Source organism: Pseudoliparis swirei, chromosome 6 (assembly GCF_029220125.1).
Source record: "Pseudoliparis swirei isolate HS2019 ecotype Mariana Trench chromosome 6, NWPU_hadal_v1, whole genome shotgun sequence".
NCBI classification, from domain to species: Eukaryota; Metazoa; Chordata; class Actinopteri; order Perciformes; family Liparidae; genus Pseudoliparis; species Pseudoliparis swirei.
In genome coordinates this window covers 10,586,044-10,601,871 of record NC_079393.1, presented here as the reverse complement: position 1 = coordinate 10,601,871, position 15,828 = coordinate 10,586,044, and the positions used below count along the sequence as shown (strand labels likewise).

At 41.4% G+C, this 15,828-nt stretch overlaps 2 protein-coding genes across 3 annotated transcripts; both read left to right on the top strand.

The window, feature by feature from the left end:
* Nucleotides 1–1,162: 1,162 nt before the first annotated feature.
* Nucleotides 1,163–6,409, top strand: sqor (sulfide quinone oxidoreductase). 2 transcript variants are annotated; one of them, XR_008832025.1, is made up of 11 exons: nucleotides 1,163–1,311; nucleotides 1,661–1,859; nucleotides 2,051–2,221; nucleotides 2,368–2,421; nucleotides 2,788–2,982; nucleotides 3,079–3,288; nucleotides 3,514–3,697; nucleotides 5,079–5,146; nucleotides 5,230–5,408; nucleotides 5,496–5,636; nucleotides 6,256–6,409. XR_008832025.1 is itself a non-coding variant. In XM_056416496.1 (10 exons), the coding sequence occupies exons 2-10, from the start codon at nucleotides 1,662–1,664 to the stop codon at nucleotides 5,551–5,553; spliced, it is 1,317 nt and encodes a 438-aa protein (XP_056272471.1). In that variant the 5' UTR covers nucleotides 1,164–1,311; nucleotide 1,661; the 3' UTR covers nucleotides 5,554–6,409. The 2 variants fall into 2 exon arrangements, 1 of the variants encoding a protein (XP_056272471.1); XM_056416496.1 differs by having other exon boundaries at nucleotides 1,164–1,311; nucleotides 5,496–6,409.
* A 688-nt stretch (nucleotides 6,410–7,097) lies between these two features.
* On the top strand, nucleotides 7,098–15,331 carry ctdspl2a (CTD (carboxy-terminal domain, RNA polymerase II, polypeptide A) small phosphatase like 2a). Its single transcript, XM_056417584.1, has 13 exons — nucleotides 7,098–7,490; nucleotides 9,078–9,289; nucleotides 10,066–10,201; nucleotides 10,340–10,486; nucleotides 10,591–10,803; nucleotides 11,561–11,654; nucleotides 12,163–12,274; nucleotides 12,369–12,455; nucleotides 12,542–12,604; nucleotides 12,701–12,780; nucleotides 13,573–13,699; nucleotides 13,796–13,891; nucleotides 14,222–15,331. The coding sequence occupies exons 2-13, from the start codon at nucleotides 9,101–9,103 to the stop codon at nucleotides 14,285–14,287; spliced, it is 1,410 nt and encodes a 469-aa protein (XP_056273559.1). The 5' UTR covers nucleotides 7,098–7,490; nucleotides 9,078–9,100; the 3' UTR covers nucleotides 14,288–15,331.
* The last annotated feature ends 497 nt before the right edge of the window (nucleotides 15,332–15,828 follow it).

Below are 15,828 nucleotides of genomic sequence, written 5' to 3'. Positions count from 1 at the left end.
AGAAAGACCTTTATTCATAACTTTACATATTACACAAGTTCAAAGTACAAGGACATACAACTACGTCATCAATAAATAAATGTTGTAATGCCTGTACCTTCGTGTAAATGCTTACGTTACGGCATTAACAAATTACGCCTGCACATGCGCAACTGCCGAGATTCTTGGCGACTTGCCAGGTCTTACCTCGGTGAGTTCGGCTTTTCTGCTGTTGTCCTTCAAAACAAAAGCTCAACATTGAGCTTTTTTTCTTGTCTGATGGAGCAATCTGGTTTACTTGAAAGTCATTGCAATTATATGTATTCTATTATTTGAAAAAGCACAGATGCAGGAGTCACAAATGGTGATTCTCATATTTATTATTATAATAATTATTTTAATCTGAGGATGTCTGTAGAGCTGATGTGAACGTATTCACCAACGGGCTGACTTCAGAACCAGTCCCAGATGAGAAAACGTTCATGAATACCACATTTGCCCCAAAAAACTCGTCAGTGAAGTTGAGAAAATCACCAAATCAAAGACGAGGAGCTGGATTACTGACAGACAGCTCACAGATGGCCTCAGACTGTCTGTCTGTCCTTATGAACTAATTTAAAGCTCACAGACAGAGTTCAGTCACAGCCATGCACTGACTGGAGTCACATGACTTGATGGCATTATGATGAGAGCTGAACTTACATGAGTTGCACTGACTGATCATGTTAGTGTCGTGTTGTCATGTAAATAAAATAAATACAACATTTTTATTGGTAGTTCATCTCGCTGCTCATTGCAAATGTGTTTTTTCTTGTCCATATTGTGTGCGGTGAACAAATATCTTACTTTTTATATTGCACTTAAATTCTGTGTTCCTGGTCTCATCAATTTGAAAGCTGGACCAAAGTGTTTTGATTTCATTCAATTAGAATTAGGCCAAATAAAAAGCCTCAAGTCATAAATCCAGTCTGGACAGTCGTTTTCTCTCAACGCCTCAATAGGTAGATCTTGCCGGTCATGAAGGCGGAGGTCAGGGATCTTGGGCTCAAAAAGGTTGGTGACCACTGGCCTATAGCAATCGCCGGCCCTGGGTGAGACTGTTCACACTTTTGATTGGTCGAATGGTGGAGAAGGCGGGACTACCGTCCTGGACTTCGACAGCAGTTCACTGTTCCCTCGGAGGGTGGCGTAGAGTTCGTTAGAGTCTTGACACTCCATGCACTACTTGTGAAAGTCCGGCCGCCGCCTTTGCAGAGTCGAGACAGGTCGGATTTAACTCTCCCGGATTGACTTTACCGGCCAGACAGGCGGACACCAGTCGTGCTTGTCAAGGTAAGTGTCATACAAGTGCTGTCTCTTTCAGTGTTGAGGCTCCGTGACGCAGCATGCAGCAGCGACGGACAGCTCTTCCCTTATTATGCAAACTTTTACTATGTCAAGTAAAGTTCCCGTAAAGAAGATATTCTGGTGTCTGTGTGTTTCGGCGAGTCAATGATCTACTTCACATTAGCTGTGGGTCGTGAGGCTACTATAATTTTTTTTTTTTTTTTTAGACCCAACGTGTCTGAAATCTAATTCCCGCTAAAGCTCGCTTGGGTTATTTACAGTTGTCCCTTCTCTAAAAGGCACATGTAGTTACTTTCAACCTGAGTGTCTTGACTTGTTGTTATTTCTGACACAGAATGGCTGCCCTGCGTCGTCTGAGGCAGTGCCACCTCGCGCGCATCGCCATCGCTCCCCTCCACACGGGCAGCCGTGGCTTCAACAAACAGCATTACAAAATGCTGGTTGTCGGAGGAGGAAGTGGGGGCATTTCAATGAGTGCAAGAATGAAGAGGATGCTGGGAGCTGAGAATGTGGCTGTTGTGGAGCCCAGCGAGGCAAGGATCCAGAGAATTCTGATTATTATTTGCCTTCCCTCTTTGTGTATCACTAGAAGACCACTCACACCAAAGATTATGACATGTGATGGCTGTTGTTCATTCGGCTGTGACTTCATGTCAGCAATTGTTTGAGTATTTGCCCAATGACTCATACAGGTTGTTTCTTAACAATGTTTCTGTCTCTGCAGACGCACTACTATCAGCCGATTTGGACCCTGGTTGGTGCTGGTGCAAAAACTCTAACCTCATCAGGTCGTTCTACAGCGAGCGTTATGCCCTCTGGAGTGAAGTGGGTGAAATCCAAAGTTCAAGAGATAAACCCAGACACAAATACCGTCCGCACAGACGATGGGAACGAAGTATGTTTGCTTTAGGAAACTGTTGTCGTATTGAATAATGTGTCATTAACCGGCTTGACTGAGTGGCAGTATCTGAAGTGCATTATTTTTTAATGTTTATGATCCATGTGCATCATGCCTTACTTGTACTTTCTCTCGCATTGCAGATCTCCTACGAGTATTTGATTGTGGCTCTTGGTTTACAACTCCATTTTGAAAAGGTGATGCTTTGCTCATTCCCATATCTTGTGAACTATTACTTAAATATGACAGGTTACATTTCAATATCTTGCACAATGTTAGTTTCAATATATATTGTGCAATATCAATGCTCTTAATTTCATGCACATATATTATTTTACTATTGTAGTTTGCTTATTTCACTAAATGTATCTTATACTTTCTATTTGTTGTACTGATGTTAGCGTAACCTCTTACACAGTTTGTATTTATTACTTTATTGTTGATGTATTTTGTCTTTTTTATCAATCTCTTGCACAATCATTTCCCCTCTGCATCAATAAAGCTCTATTTGATCTCTTTAAAAAAAGGGCATTCCAAGAAACTCACCCTCTTCTTGTCTGTAGATCAAAGGACTGCCTGAAGGATTTGAACACCCAAAGATTGGGTCAAACTACTCGGTCCAAACTGTGGAGAAGACGTGGAAAGCACTGCAGGACTTCAAAGAAGGCAACGCTGTGTTCACTTTCCCAAATACTCCTGTGAAATGTGCGGGAGCGCCACAGAAGATTATGTACCTGTCGGATGCCTATCTCAGAAAAGTACTTTCATTTTGGAATGTAATGATGATTTAGTACATTTTGAAACTGAAGTTCTTCGAAGTAAAAGGAAGATGTTTTTTTATGTTTCTATTTCAGACAGGAAAAAGGGCAAAAGCCAATATCATATACAATACATCGCTACCTGTGCTCTTTGGGATCAAGAAATATGCTGACGCATTGTGGGACATCGTGAAACAACGTGATCTCCAAGTGAACCTGAGGCAGAACCTGATTGAAGTGCGTGCAGATAAGCGAGAAGCTGTGTTTGAAAATCTTGACAAACCAGGCGAAACCAAAGTGGTCGAGGTAAATGTGTTCCTGTGGAGCTGTTACATGCATGAATGAGTGTTCACTAGACAACCTATTACACAATGTGCTATGTCATTTACTTCCTCTTCAAATCTGTTGTGCATTTGTATGTTAGGAACAACATAATACTCCATTATTTCACTCTTTGCACCTAAACTTTTGCAAATTTAACAAAATGCCTTCTGTGAGTAACTGAAATTTGTTTTGTTTTTATTTGTTTAGTATGAAATGCTTCATGTCACACCACCGATGGGACCCAATCGAGTGGTTCAAGGCAGTCCACTGGCAGATGAGGCCGGATGGTTGGACGTCAGCAAAGACAACCTCCAACATAAGAGATATCCAAACGTGTTTGGGATTGGCGACTGTACCAACCTGCCCACCGCCAAAACGGGTGCAGCTGTCGGTAAGTCATTTCTCTGTCATCAGTTTCAACATTGCACCAACAAACTCTGTTGTTGCATAATGTTCATCTCATGTTTATTGTTAACTGCTTGTCTTTTATGTAATCTGAAAAAAAGTACTTTTCTTAGTCATTGTATTGCACACAGGTTTTTGGGAATAACAAATTACATGTTGTCGGGATTTGATATTGCAAAAAACGGACGCCAAATAAACCGCATCCCATGTCGCAGAATGTGCTTATACCACTTGTCACGGGTTTGTTTAGACTGACTGTTAATGCTGTTAATGCTGAAAATACAAAGATTATTTGATGTTCATTTATCTTTAAAAAAATGTTTAATAGGGAGGGGGGGGATTTGTGGAACTCAAATTGTGTGAAATAATGTTTAATAGGGAGGGGGGGAATTTGTGGAACTCAAATTGTGTGAAATAATGTTTGATTTTGCAGTAATCCAAAAGTATTCAGATTAGATTACATTCATTTCGTAATCCAATGACGTTCCTAATTACAAAACAATCAATGCAATTTGCTATCAATAACTGACTACATTTCAAAGTACTCTGACCCAACCCTGATTGCACATTTGATTTACCAAAGTAATGTTTTGCACGTGACGCAAACACACAGATGAACTCTCTGTGCCGAGATATTTTTAACTTCTTTTGTTTGTGTCATTACCTGTTTGACTGATGACATGAAGTTGGAAATCAATTATTACTGACATGAGCTCCGTGCCCAACTGCAATATGACGGCAGTAAATAATTGTTTTGAGCGCTCCTACACACGTTGATGTATTATTTAAGCTGTAAACTAAATATTATGACTGTTCTGTGATGAAGCGCATCAATGCTTTTGACTTCTCTTTCCAAATGTATAAAAATATGATTCCAAACATACTTTTATACAAAATGGTACAACACACAATTACTAATGAGCAACAACTGCCTCACATTTTTTATTGTGTGTGTGTGCCCCGTGATAAGCTGGTGACCTGTTCAGTGTGTGCCCTCCCTTCCTCTGACCCAGTGTGTGCTGGGATGGGCAGATAGTGAATATGATAGTGGCTGGTAAAACCATTGCATTTTATGTCACACCACCAAGTGACGCACTTTAAATGGTATGCCCAACAAGTAGCAGGGCACCTGATGTTGACACTTCACAAAAATATTTGATAAATCCAACAATTTTCTTTTTTACTGTGACCCTCGGTGGCCGCTAGCATGTCTATAAATATTGCACATAATGTGTCATGTCGGTATAAAAATAAAATAAACGTACCTAACCTCTGTATGCTATCTGCTAAAACAGTCTACTATGGCATTTTACATAATGAGGATGAATTTGGGTCACATAAAATCTCCTTTCTTTTCTCCTTCTCAGCTGCACAGACTGCCATCTTGAACAGTACCATCAGCAAAGTACTGAAAAATGAGAAGCCAGATAAAATAGTAAGTGACCTATAACATCAATCCTGATTCATCTTTTTGAAAATTGTGGAACTGTATATAATCCGTAACCTCCCCGTTGACAGTATGATGGCTACACCTCGTGTCCCTTGGTTACAAGCTACAACACAGTGATTCTTGCCGAGTTTGACTACAGTGGTCAACCGCTGGAAACATTTCCCATCAACCAAGCGAAAGAAAGTAGAATTATGTACTACATGAAAGCTGATGTGATGCCTCACCTTTATTGGCATGGTTTTCTGCGGTATGTATAAAGTGAACAGCACGGTAATGGTTGGTCGTAATGAATCGTACCACATTTGATTAATGTTCTGTATTTGTCTTGCGTCAGGGGCCTATGGGGGGGACCGGGACCCTACAGGAAACTCTTTCATCTTGGCATGAAATGAAACTCCACCATCGGTAATCACCGGGGAACCTTGTGCAACTCCATGGCTGACCTTGGTGTGCGTGGAGGATTCATCGTTTACACGTACGAACTGGGATCAATCTGATAAATAGGACTCAAACCAGTCTAGTGCGGTTCCTTTAATGCCAATCAAATGTTCTCGTCTCTGTAGGGAAAGAAGTGACATTAAATCCATCATTCAAGTGTGGTGATAATATTTGTGGCTGGGACGATAAGGTCGGTGAATATTTACACATGTAGGTTTAGTTGGACCTGCAGTAGGAGTTTCATTGTTATTAATTTGAAATAAAGTGACTTCCTGGAATGAGAGTGCAGAAAATAAACACTTGGGATTTAACACTCAACTCTGCAGATCTTTGTAGATTTTAGCCGCTATCGGTCAATCGTTTCTTTTGGCGGCACATTCAAAGCTCGCTGCGGCCACCAACCAGTGGTGAGATTTGTCAAGGAGACTATAACAAAGTTGTGTGTCACATTCTTTTATTTGCATATCTTGGTGCACTAGCGTATTTTATAATTTATTTAGGTTTCACCGAAGTACCGCCTGTATCTTGTCGACCAGTCATTAAAACCAGTGTTGACAGTAGTCATAAATGACAATATACAAATATACAATTTGTTGTGTAATCATCTGAAAGAATATATTGGTGAAGTCTGTGTGTGCGGTTTCTTGTAATTTCAGGAACTTGATGGTCTTCAGATTTGTCTCCAGCCTAAATGCAAAATGTTTTGTTGTTGTTAATCATTTGTGCTCGCAAACATTGTATACCAGTGATTGCCTTTGGAAATGACCATTACTATGCAAATACACAGTGCTCTTCTTACACTTAAACATCCATGCTGGAAATAGTTGTGTGCTTTATTTTTCTATAAATGCGTTAAACCCATCTTGGGGGTTAAACAGTCAGGGATAAATTCATTGTTGTGTTAATTGCTCTTTTTGGAGAGTGTAGGACACAATTGTTAGGTATGACTGTTGTGTCCACTAGTCGATTAGCTGGAAATACAAACCATGTTTACTTTGCCATGGCGCTGGAGCGGAAAGGATTCAAGAAAGGTGAATTGCATGTTTTTGCTCAACTGCATAATTTTATTCCACTACATTACTAAAAATCGACATGGTTTTGAAATTGAAAAACGTTATCCTTTCCATCAAAGGGCGTCGGAATGTAGTTCCCTGAACAGAGATTAGTATATTGATTAATGTATCGCTCGGCAGGCATTTCATGTCACTGGTATGCAAGTCAATGCCTGAAACTTGCTTGGGAATTAGTTTTTTAATTAGATTGTTCTTGCTCATGCAGCAGAATACAGTTTATACGAAGGACATCTATCATAAAAAACAAATTCAGATCACCTGCCCAACTATATTTATTTGCTTGTATTCCCTGTTTTAACAAAACAAAAAGTCTGTTTATTCTTAAATATGACCCACACAATCACAAGAGACCATTTCCCATTCTGCTTTGGTCCAAGTGTACTTCCTGTCAGCCCCTACATTATCAAACAATGCAACAATACCGTTTCAAAAGATCTAGACCGGTCTACATCTTTTTATTTTGTAAGTTTTCTTGTAGTCGCACAACAATACCAGCAGGGATAAAGTGCAGTAGTGAGTCTCGATCCAGATGCGCATCGCTCGCTCACCACCACAGCCGTCTTTTCCTCTGTTGACGCTTCTTCTCCGCCACGTTGGTTCCCCGTGCGCGTGTGTCGCATTCCGCTGCGCATCACCGACGTTGTGTTTGTGATGAGGCGGGAAATGGCGTCCGCAGACATGTTTGGTCTGTGACTAGCTACCGAGCGACAGACACAGCTGGCGGCAACAACCGCGGCCCGACCTCTACCGGTGGCCGCCACGGTCGCGGCCGAGAGCTGCCGCTGAGGGCTGGTTTTGAGGCACTTCTTAGATCATCAGTAAGTAACAAACGACGTCAACATGTAAACAAAAAATGTTTGCCCCCCCCCCCTTCCTCCGATAGCCGGGCTGCTGCTAGCTAGCGAAGGGGGCGTAGTCTAATGGCTGGAGATAATAACGGAAGCTAATAAAATGACGCGACAGCCGGAGCGTCTAATGTTATTTTACCGATGAATTGACGGATAGTGTCCGTGTTAAACAAAGCTTCGTGTGAAACGTGCCACCGTAACCGAAGTAAATAATGTCGCGGCCTTGCGTTCACTGCCATTGGCAGGTTATTAGCCTGCTAGCTAACCGACAGTAGCTTCTGTTAGCTAGCGACGGAATCCACCGGCCACATCTGGTTTACGTTACAATGATTTACGACTGATGACAGACGTGTTTATCCGACGATACCAGCTTTTTTGCCACATTAAAGCACAGTAGTGTCCTCTCACAGTCGGAACACCAGCCTCACCCAGTCGTGTTTTTCATGCTAAATACCAGCAGCGGGCTCACGACAGCTCACATAGTTTGTATTTCTTCAGCTAGCGTTACAACGACGTTACGTAACGTCAGTCTGCGACGCTGTCACGCGACCAGGTCTCATTTACCAACAGGTAGCGAATAAAGCGTAATTTACCAAATGTGAGTTATTTTCAGTGTTTTGCGCTGAACAACCGCTCAATTTGAACGTATTAAAAGGCCTCGCTTTTCCGTTCACCGTTCATATGTATCACGTGACGTTGACGTCACGCCGCCCACTCCACCGGACGTGTAGTGACTACAGTATAAACAACTTTTAGTGCACGAGCTGCTGTCACCGTTATTCTGTCGTGACTACAGTAGAAATAAAGTTCAGGCCACGAGAAACCAGTGAGGCAATATGAGTGCATCTGATTTGCCGATCTGCACATTCTGGACTGAACCTTCATTGCTGACTTAACCACAAGAGTCAACATATTGATCACACTGTTTCCCTAAATCGGTCTTGTTAGCACACTTATGTTGATGACTGTTGTGTAGTTTACATATTCAACTTAAATATATTATAGAAAATAATGGTTATTTTGCAATAGCTTGCGTTTAATCAATAACATAAGTTATTACGACACTGGCACCATCATGAAGAGGTGTAGTAATCATTTGTTGTTTTGGAATTGCTGGCTCACATGTAAGGTATTACAATTAATCTATTTAGCTGCATATATGTTTTCTACTTTTAAATGTAAATGTTTTAAAACATTAAAACAATTATAGATCTTTAAAAAAACATTCTTTAGAATATATTGTAAACCTATTCATTATCATACTGCTAATTCATTTAAGATGCGACATATAGGGCAGGGTATTGAAGCGCAGGAAGTTTTTAGTACAAGTCAACTACAGTATGTTACACTAAATATCCAGTCAGATGCATGGTATTGTTTACTTATTTGATGATATTCCAGATTTTAAACTGGTTTACACTATTTGAATTGTGCACATTTCTTGTAAAGATGCTTGTGGTGGAGCAACCTGTCACGTTGAACATTTATATTTCTCAGAGTACGGTTGTTTTTATTATTTTTTTAATGTTTCTTTACTTATTGTTCCTATTCTGTCAGATTTTTCTATGTGACGTTGGAGCATGATGAAGCTGAGAGTGCGTAAAGCTCCTCAGCAGCCAAACTTTGGCCGTCGAACAAAGCCGTCCCAGGCCAAACGGAAACGCTGTGAAGTGGAGCCGTCCCCAGTGAGAGGTCGAGGCAAAATGCAGAAGAATGAAACCGGCCTTTTCTCCACGATAAAGAAATTCATCCGTGGAAATGCTGTCAAGGTGGGCTCACATCACAATCCTCAGCTGCTCTTTCCATAGTTCAGTTTTTGCTGTTGTAACATGTTGATGCACTCTAGGAGCAAACACACTCTTTTTTTAAGCAGAGAAAGCAGTGCCTCCGCTGTATCGTGGGCTAGTAATTATAAACAGTGACTCACACATAAGAGCTATGATTGTTTTGAGACTCTTAACAGAAAGTCTCAACGCAGCCAACATGGTTTCTGACTGGCGTTTCTGTGGACTTCTATTTTCATTCTTACAGCTGTTATAAATTATAATTATAAATGGTCAACTAATGCAAAATGTAAAATGGTATCATATTATATCAAACTGGAACCTGTCATGAACATTGGTGTAAAAAGCAAAACGTTCTCCCATTACAGAAATTGCTTTGTTTTATTTTAAGCCTATTTCAGAAATGTACCTCATTGACTTCATTATATGGGATGTGAATCAGTAGTGGAGTCACTTTACTTTAAAGTTGTATGGGTAATCTTACTAAATTGGAATTAGTAACTTCTGTGTACGTTTTTCAACACAGTTTAAATTGAACGCATTATCATAAAGGGTTCTGCCGCACAAAGATATCTGCACAGTGAAACCTGCCCATCCTATAACCCTTTATAGATTTACTGTATTTAGATGTGAAGACACAAAAGGTACCGTGAAGTAGTTGCTGTTATGACAAAAAATGCTCTGATAACTTATTTTTTTACAACATTACTAATTGTATTTGTCATTATAATAAATTGGAGATTTAAAAAAATGTTTCTCAGGTGGAGCAGGATATCCCGGCGAAGAGGAGTCGTATTGATTGTAATCCTGAGAGCGACCTAATTACTTCAACGCCACAGACGAGAGGCCTTTCCAACAAAACTGTCTCCAGAGTTTGCCGGAAAAGTCCAGAAAAAGGTACCTAAAGAGAACGGTTGTAGAATAAATGCCTCATCTTGACAACAGCGTCACAAATCAGATGCCTTTTCCAAAGAAGCAACAGCAAAGAGATGTATATAGAGATCTATACAGATGTTTTCTTTTCTTTTTTTCTAGACACAATGACCTGCAACAGTAAACCCATGAAACCGAACGGTAAGCTGGAGGCGCCCGTCGAGGCCGCGAGCAACCCTCCACGCACCACCCTGCTCGGCACAATCTTCTCCCCAGTCTTCAACTTCTTCTCACCAGCAACTAAAACTGGTAAAACTAAAGAATCCGTAAATGTACACGTCTAAAAATATAAAATATTTAGTCCAATTCCTTAAGTGAGATGTGAATCGCCTGCTCTTGTCATTCGTGTTCAGCCACTCCCGGTTCCGACTCTCCTGGCGAAGCGGTGGAGGCCGAGGAAATCATCAAGCAGCTGGACATCGAACCGGCAGAAGAAATGCCAAGCAGCACCCTGACCTCCACAGAGGGCATCGCCCCGATGTTACCGCAGAGGCTTCCGATGACCTCGGACACGAGCATAGAACAAGGAGAAATAGTCACTGAAACTGACATGCCACCATTAACGGGTATGGACACTTTTTTATTAAACCCGGGAAACATTGTTGACCGTCATCGTATGCGGTGAGAAGACAAACACTCACTGCAGATCTGATTATTTATTTTAACCTGCTTTAAAGACCGGTTTGGTGGGTTTTACAAGTCAATGTTCAAATCTAATTAATCTTCTTTTGAGCACACAGATTTGTAAACATGACACTTTTGATAGATATGCAAAGTCAGGTTTTACTTGCATAGTTGTAAGTAAACTCTGCTTCATGATTTTATATTAAAGAAACCAGAGCTTCCGGGTTCTGTTTCAGAAGTAAGAAACATATTTTAAAAATTTCCATTTCACATTTGTGAACAGAACAAGTAAAGAATCCAACCTGCACAGAGCGCACCAGTCTGCATGTGGTTTACTCCATATGTTTAGAGATGGGCTTCTACAGAACAATGATCTGTTAATCAACATGTCAGTTGTTAAGCAGCTTTCAATGAAAAGCATCTTCCATGAGCCCTTGACCACGAGGGTACATATATGCTTTATTAATAGTCGTTCAACCTTGGTTTCAACTCCTAAGAGCAGGTACTGTAGTGGATGCTAATTGGTGTTAGAATAATGACCGGTAACCTTGGGAACGGGCTTCATTGTTTGAGGGAGACTGACTTCAGAGCGGTTCGATGTGAGATGGACTTGCAGAAGCGTGTGGAACAGAAGTGTGCCCGGCTCTTCATCGTTTTTCGATACCATTTGAACTCTTTTTCCATCTGTGTCTTCCTCAGCGCTGGGTTGTATGCCGGCTGGTGGTTACCCACACGCTCTGCCGGCAGCTCCTCCAGAAACCTCATATGAAGAGGAATGGGAAGTTTTTGATCCGTAAGTTGAACTTGATTTTTGTTTTTAGAATAATAGCTTTTTAATTTTATTTATTAAAACTAAGTCTAAAAAGTAGCTGTTGAATATCAATGAAGGAACTCTAAGTTTAGACTGAGTTGGTGTAAAGCCTCAACTCGGCACTTGACAACCGTTCTATTTATATCGTCTCACTTCCAAGGTGACATTGCATGTTGGTGCAATGTGATTGTTTCCACCTCTAGGTGGCGACAGAAACAAGACTTGCATTCTTTGTGTGTGTCCTGAGAGGACATGATCCCGCCTCTACTGTGCTTCATTGGACTTAAATCACGTTTAACAGTCCAGTTGACTCACTAGTTTAAACATTTAAATCCTTTCAGACCCTCGTAGTATGGAAATTGGAGCAGACATTTTCCATTTATTAAGTGTTGTGAAGACAAACTGTAGCATTAATACTTCACATTCCATCCACAGACACTTTACTCCGTTCCTAATGTGTTCGGTTGTTTGATGTTTTCTCTGCTTTAAGGTACTTCTTCATCAAGCACGTGCCTCCACTGACCGAAGAGCAGTTGACACGCAAACCGGCGTTACCTTTGAAAACACGCAGCACGCCAGAGTTTTCCCTCGTCTTGGATCTGGTAAGCGGTGAACGCTTTCTTGGACTGTATCTCACTTCATCTCACTGAAGGAAGTTGACTTCAAAGGAGTTTCCTTTTGTTTTCCTGGTGTCAGGATGAAACTCTGGTCCACTGCAGTTTGAACGAGCTCGAAGACGCAGCCCTGACATTCCCTGTGCTCTTTCAAGATGTTATATACCAGGTACAAGCCGTAGCATGTCATTCCCTCATCAACACGTCTCCCATCTTCTTGCTGCTGTGTTTTTAAAGTTCATTTTTAATCTGAAGGTGTATGTTCGGTTGAGGCCTTTTTTCCGGGAGTTTCTTGAGCGCATGTCTCAAATGTATGAGGTGAGATGCATTTTTTCATATTTCCAAGAGACTCGACACCGTATCCGTTTAATTGTAAATTTAAGTTACTTATTATTCATTTATTGCTGCTTTCAGATTATTCTCTTCACGGCTTCAAAGAAAGTGTACGCGGACAAGTTGCTCAACATCCTGGACCCGAAGAAGCAGCTGGTCAGGTGAGTGACGACACAACTCTTCAGCAGCTTTTATATGATACGGATTTAACAGCCTGAGCAGCTCCAATGAAGCGAGATGAAAACAGTCATCTGTGATTCAACAAGAAATAAGAGCAGCTTCATTCTGAACTCGGCCGTGGGAAGTAATCAGAGGGGAACACGTCACGTGTGTCCGTGGGACGAAGAAGGATGGAGTTCCAGTCTCTCAAATAAAACCAGGGGGGAAAATGCAGAGAAACCACAAAAAAAGACGTCCCTCGTGTGTTTTGTGCTGTTTCCATAGTTCAGTTGTTGGTTTGCGAGTTAAAGAAGTTTGCAGTTCAACAAGCATCACGATGTATTTATGTTTGTGTTAATCCTCCACGCACACTTTCTGAACGGCTCCTGAAGCCTCTGACCTCATAATCTTCAGCCGTAAACACAATAAGTACAATAGTCCGGGTGCACGCAGCCTCCTCTTCCTCTGCCAGACGAACACATGAGAGGAAGAACCAGTTCTGCTGCGAGAAAGCAGACAATCGCTGATGTCACGCACGACTGGTTCATGCTGCAGTTCTACTTTGTACAAAGAGGTGAAGAAGCTTCATTTCTCCGCCATTCGAAAGGGATAAATCTTGTCATTTAACGTAAAACTCTGAGATGTTTTGGTGCTGTCATTTCTAAGACGTTCACTCCACTCTCGCCGATGTACCCAGTTCCTTTGTCGTCTTCGTTTGAGCTCGAGAACTTGTTAAAAAGCTGTTTTTACTGCAGGTAACCTCACCGACGTTCTCTCTTCCCGCGTTTCTTTAGACATCGGCTGTTTCGTGAGCACTGTGTGTGTGTTCAAGGGAATTATATTAAAGACCTGAATATTCTCGGACGGGATCTTTCCAAGACGATAATCATCGACAACTCACCCCAAGCCTTTGCCTATCAGGTAAACCTTTTCCACTGGTCTATAAAGTAAACACCTGTTGGATGATGTTCCTGTGATGCTGGATCATGGATGTTGTGTCTCTTGTGTCTCTTGCAGCTTTCCAACGGGATTCCTATTGAGAGCTGGTTTGTGGATAGAAATGACAACGAGCTTCTGAAGCTTGTTCCTTTCCTGGAGAAGCTGGTGGAACTGGTGCGTATCTCCACTTCTGTCCCGCGTGTTCTGAATGTTTGAACTTCTTTCCCTCCGAGGGTCTCGGGAGTGGACGCACAGACACACGGTGCCTATAATATGATCCAGATATAAGAGGGAAGTATCCTTCTGGTCATCAGAAGGCGAGGGCCGCGTGCCGCCGGTTGTTTGTGAGCCATCGACTGCACACGTCTCTAAAAAATAACTTTTATCTTCCCCGCCAGCTTTGACCCCATTGCTGTAAAAGTAGAAGCCGGAGGTCATCAGCGCTGAACCCAAACGTCCATTTTCTGGAAGTGTTTTGATCTGTCGTCTCTCTCTCGATCACAGAACGAAGATGTCCGACCGCACATCCGGGAGCAGTTTCGTTTGCACAACCTCCTTCCTCCAGACTGACCGTGTGTTCGTCTCTAAGTTCAAGATGGTGTCAACATTCAGGAGAGGAAGAAGAAGAAGAAGACTCCCAGAAAAATGCACTCAACGGATTTCTACATTGCAATTGTTAGTTTATAAATTATGCAAAACATTGAAAGTTATGATCGAGTCCAAAAGCCCTGGGTGTTTTCACACACACACACACACACACACACACACACACACGTTCAAACCAGATTTGGAGAAGACTTTTCACTCGTTTGTTTCTCGTGCGACTTTGAAGGCCTGGAGGTGTTTTGTCTTTGAACCTTTGGGAGGAACCGAATGTCGTGCCGTGTTGGATCTGATGGACCTTGAGCGGACAGTCAAACCTGTATAATATTCACTCTATTTACTTGTAAATATATGTACATAGGTTGTTTTTTTTTCCCCCTCAAGGGTTTTAAGTCATTTTAATTTCTAATTTTAGTATGTATTCTCGGATTCGGTTGCTTTTATAAACCAACAAACAGTTAGCGTGTTTCGTTTGAAGTTGTTGATGAGCAGCTGCGTTCCTGTTGTCTGCCTGCATTATTCCTGTGATGCTTTACTCCATTACATGCAGTTGTCTGTATTAAGGTGCAGTAAAAAAAAAAAAAGTATCTTTGGGGGCAGGGGAAATGTTACTGAAACAATATTTTAAATTCTGTAATTTAAGCTAGACTTAGGTCTCAACTGAATATAAAGCCATAATGGCTGAATTTTAAATTTGGATATTTGTATTTGAAAGTCCATCGGGGGGTTCAGGCATCGTGCACTTTGACATCCAGCCCTTTGTAAGAAGATGTAAAATCTTGTCACTTTTCTATACAGGTGTGAATCACCTCGATTTGTTATGTGGAGCGGAGTGAAATTGTAGCACCAGCAAATTGCCAACATGTTTGCTTTGAAATCTTGTTTTCCAAGACGACGTCTGGGATCTTTACGATGTAGGAGTCACACGTTTTATTGACTATTGAATGATCACTCCTGTTGTATTCAGTGTTACTCAATGGTTTCCTTGAAAATAAATACATTTTTATACGACTCAGAGACTCCGACCAAGTAATTAAAATGCATCGCATGTATGAACATTCACATCTCAGGAACCCTCAGCTCACGGCCGCTTGCTCGTTGTGTCGGTGCTTTAACTCACGCTGACCTCATCGGCTGGAGGACCATGTGACTCGCAACAAACATGGAAGTGTGGATCTGTTGAAGCTTCTGTGAGAACATATCTGTGTGTAATGTGATTTATTGAACTGTGTATTTGGTTTCTTTTATTATAAAAAGCTGAAACTTCGTTTCAGGTGAACATTATCAACTGCACGGTCTCCTGCACCGAGTACAAAGAACTAAAGATCTCACTGAAAACTTCCTTTGTTCATTTTATTTTCTACGCCTGAGCTTTATAATATTTTGGCCAAATGCATGCAGGGAAAAGGTGAGTCCAGAAGCCCAAAGTGTTTTGTGTTGTGTTCAGGGTCAAAACAGAACCACCTCCTTCTGAACGTTGAAGCACTGCGATGCGTTTAATGACCACA

Coding starts and splice junctions, on each gene's coding strand:
- sqor (XM_056416496.1), top strand. CDS start 1,662: ATGGCTGCCCTGCGTCGTCTGAGGCAGTGCCACCTCGCGCGCATCGCC. Junction 1,860..2,050: donor CTGTTGTGGAGCCCAGCGAG/GCAAGGATCCAG, acceptor CTGTCTCTGCAG/ACGCACTACTATCAGCCGAT. Junction 3,289..3,513: donor GCGAAACCAAAGTGGTCGAG/GTAAATGTGTTC, acceptor TTATTTGTTTAG/TATGAAATGCTTCATGTCAC.
- ctdspl2a (XM_056417584.1), top strand. CDS start 9,101: ATGATGAAGCTGAGAGTGCGTAAAGCTCCTCAGCAGCCAAACTTTGGC. Junction 12,456..12,541: donor TTCAAGATGTTATATACCAG/GTACAAGCCGTA, acceptor TTTAATCTGAAG/GTGTATGTTCGGTTGAGGCC. Junction 13,892..14,221: donor TGGAGAAGCTGGTGGAACTG/GTGCGTATCTCC, acceptor TCTCGATCACAG/AACGAAGATGTCCGACCGCA.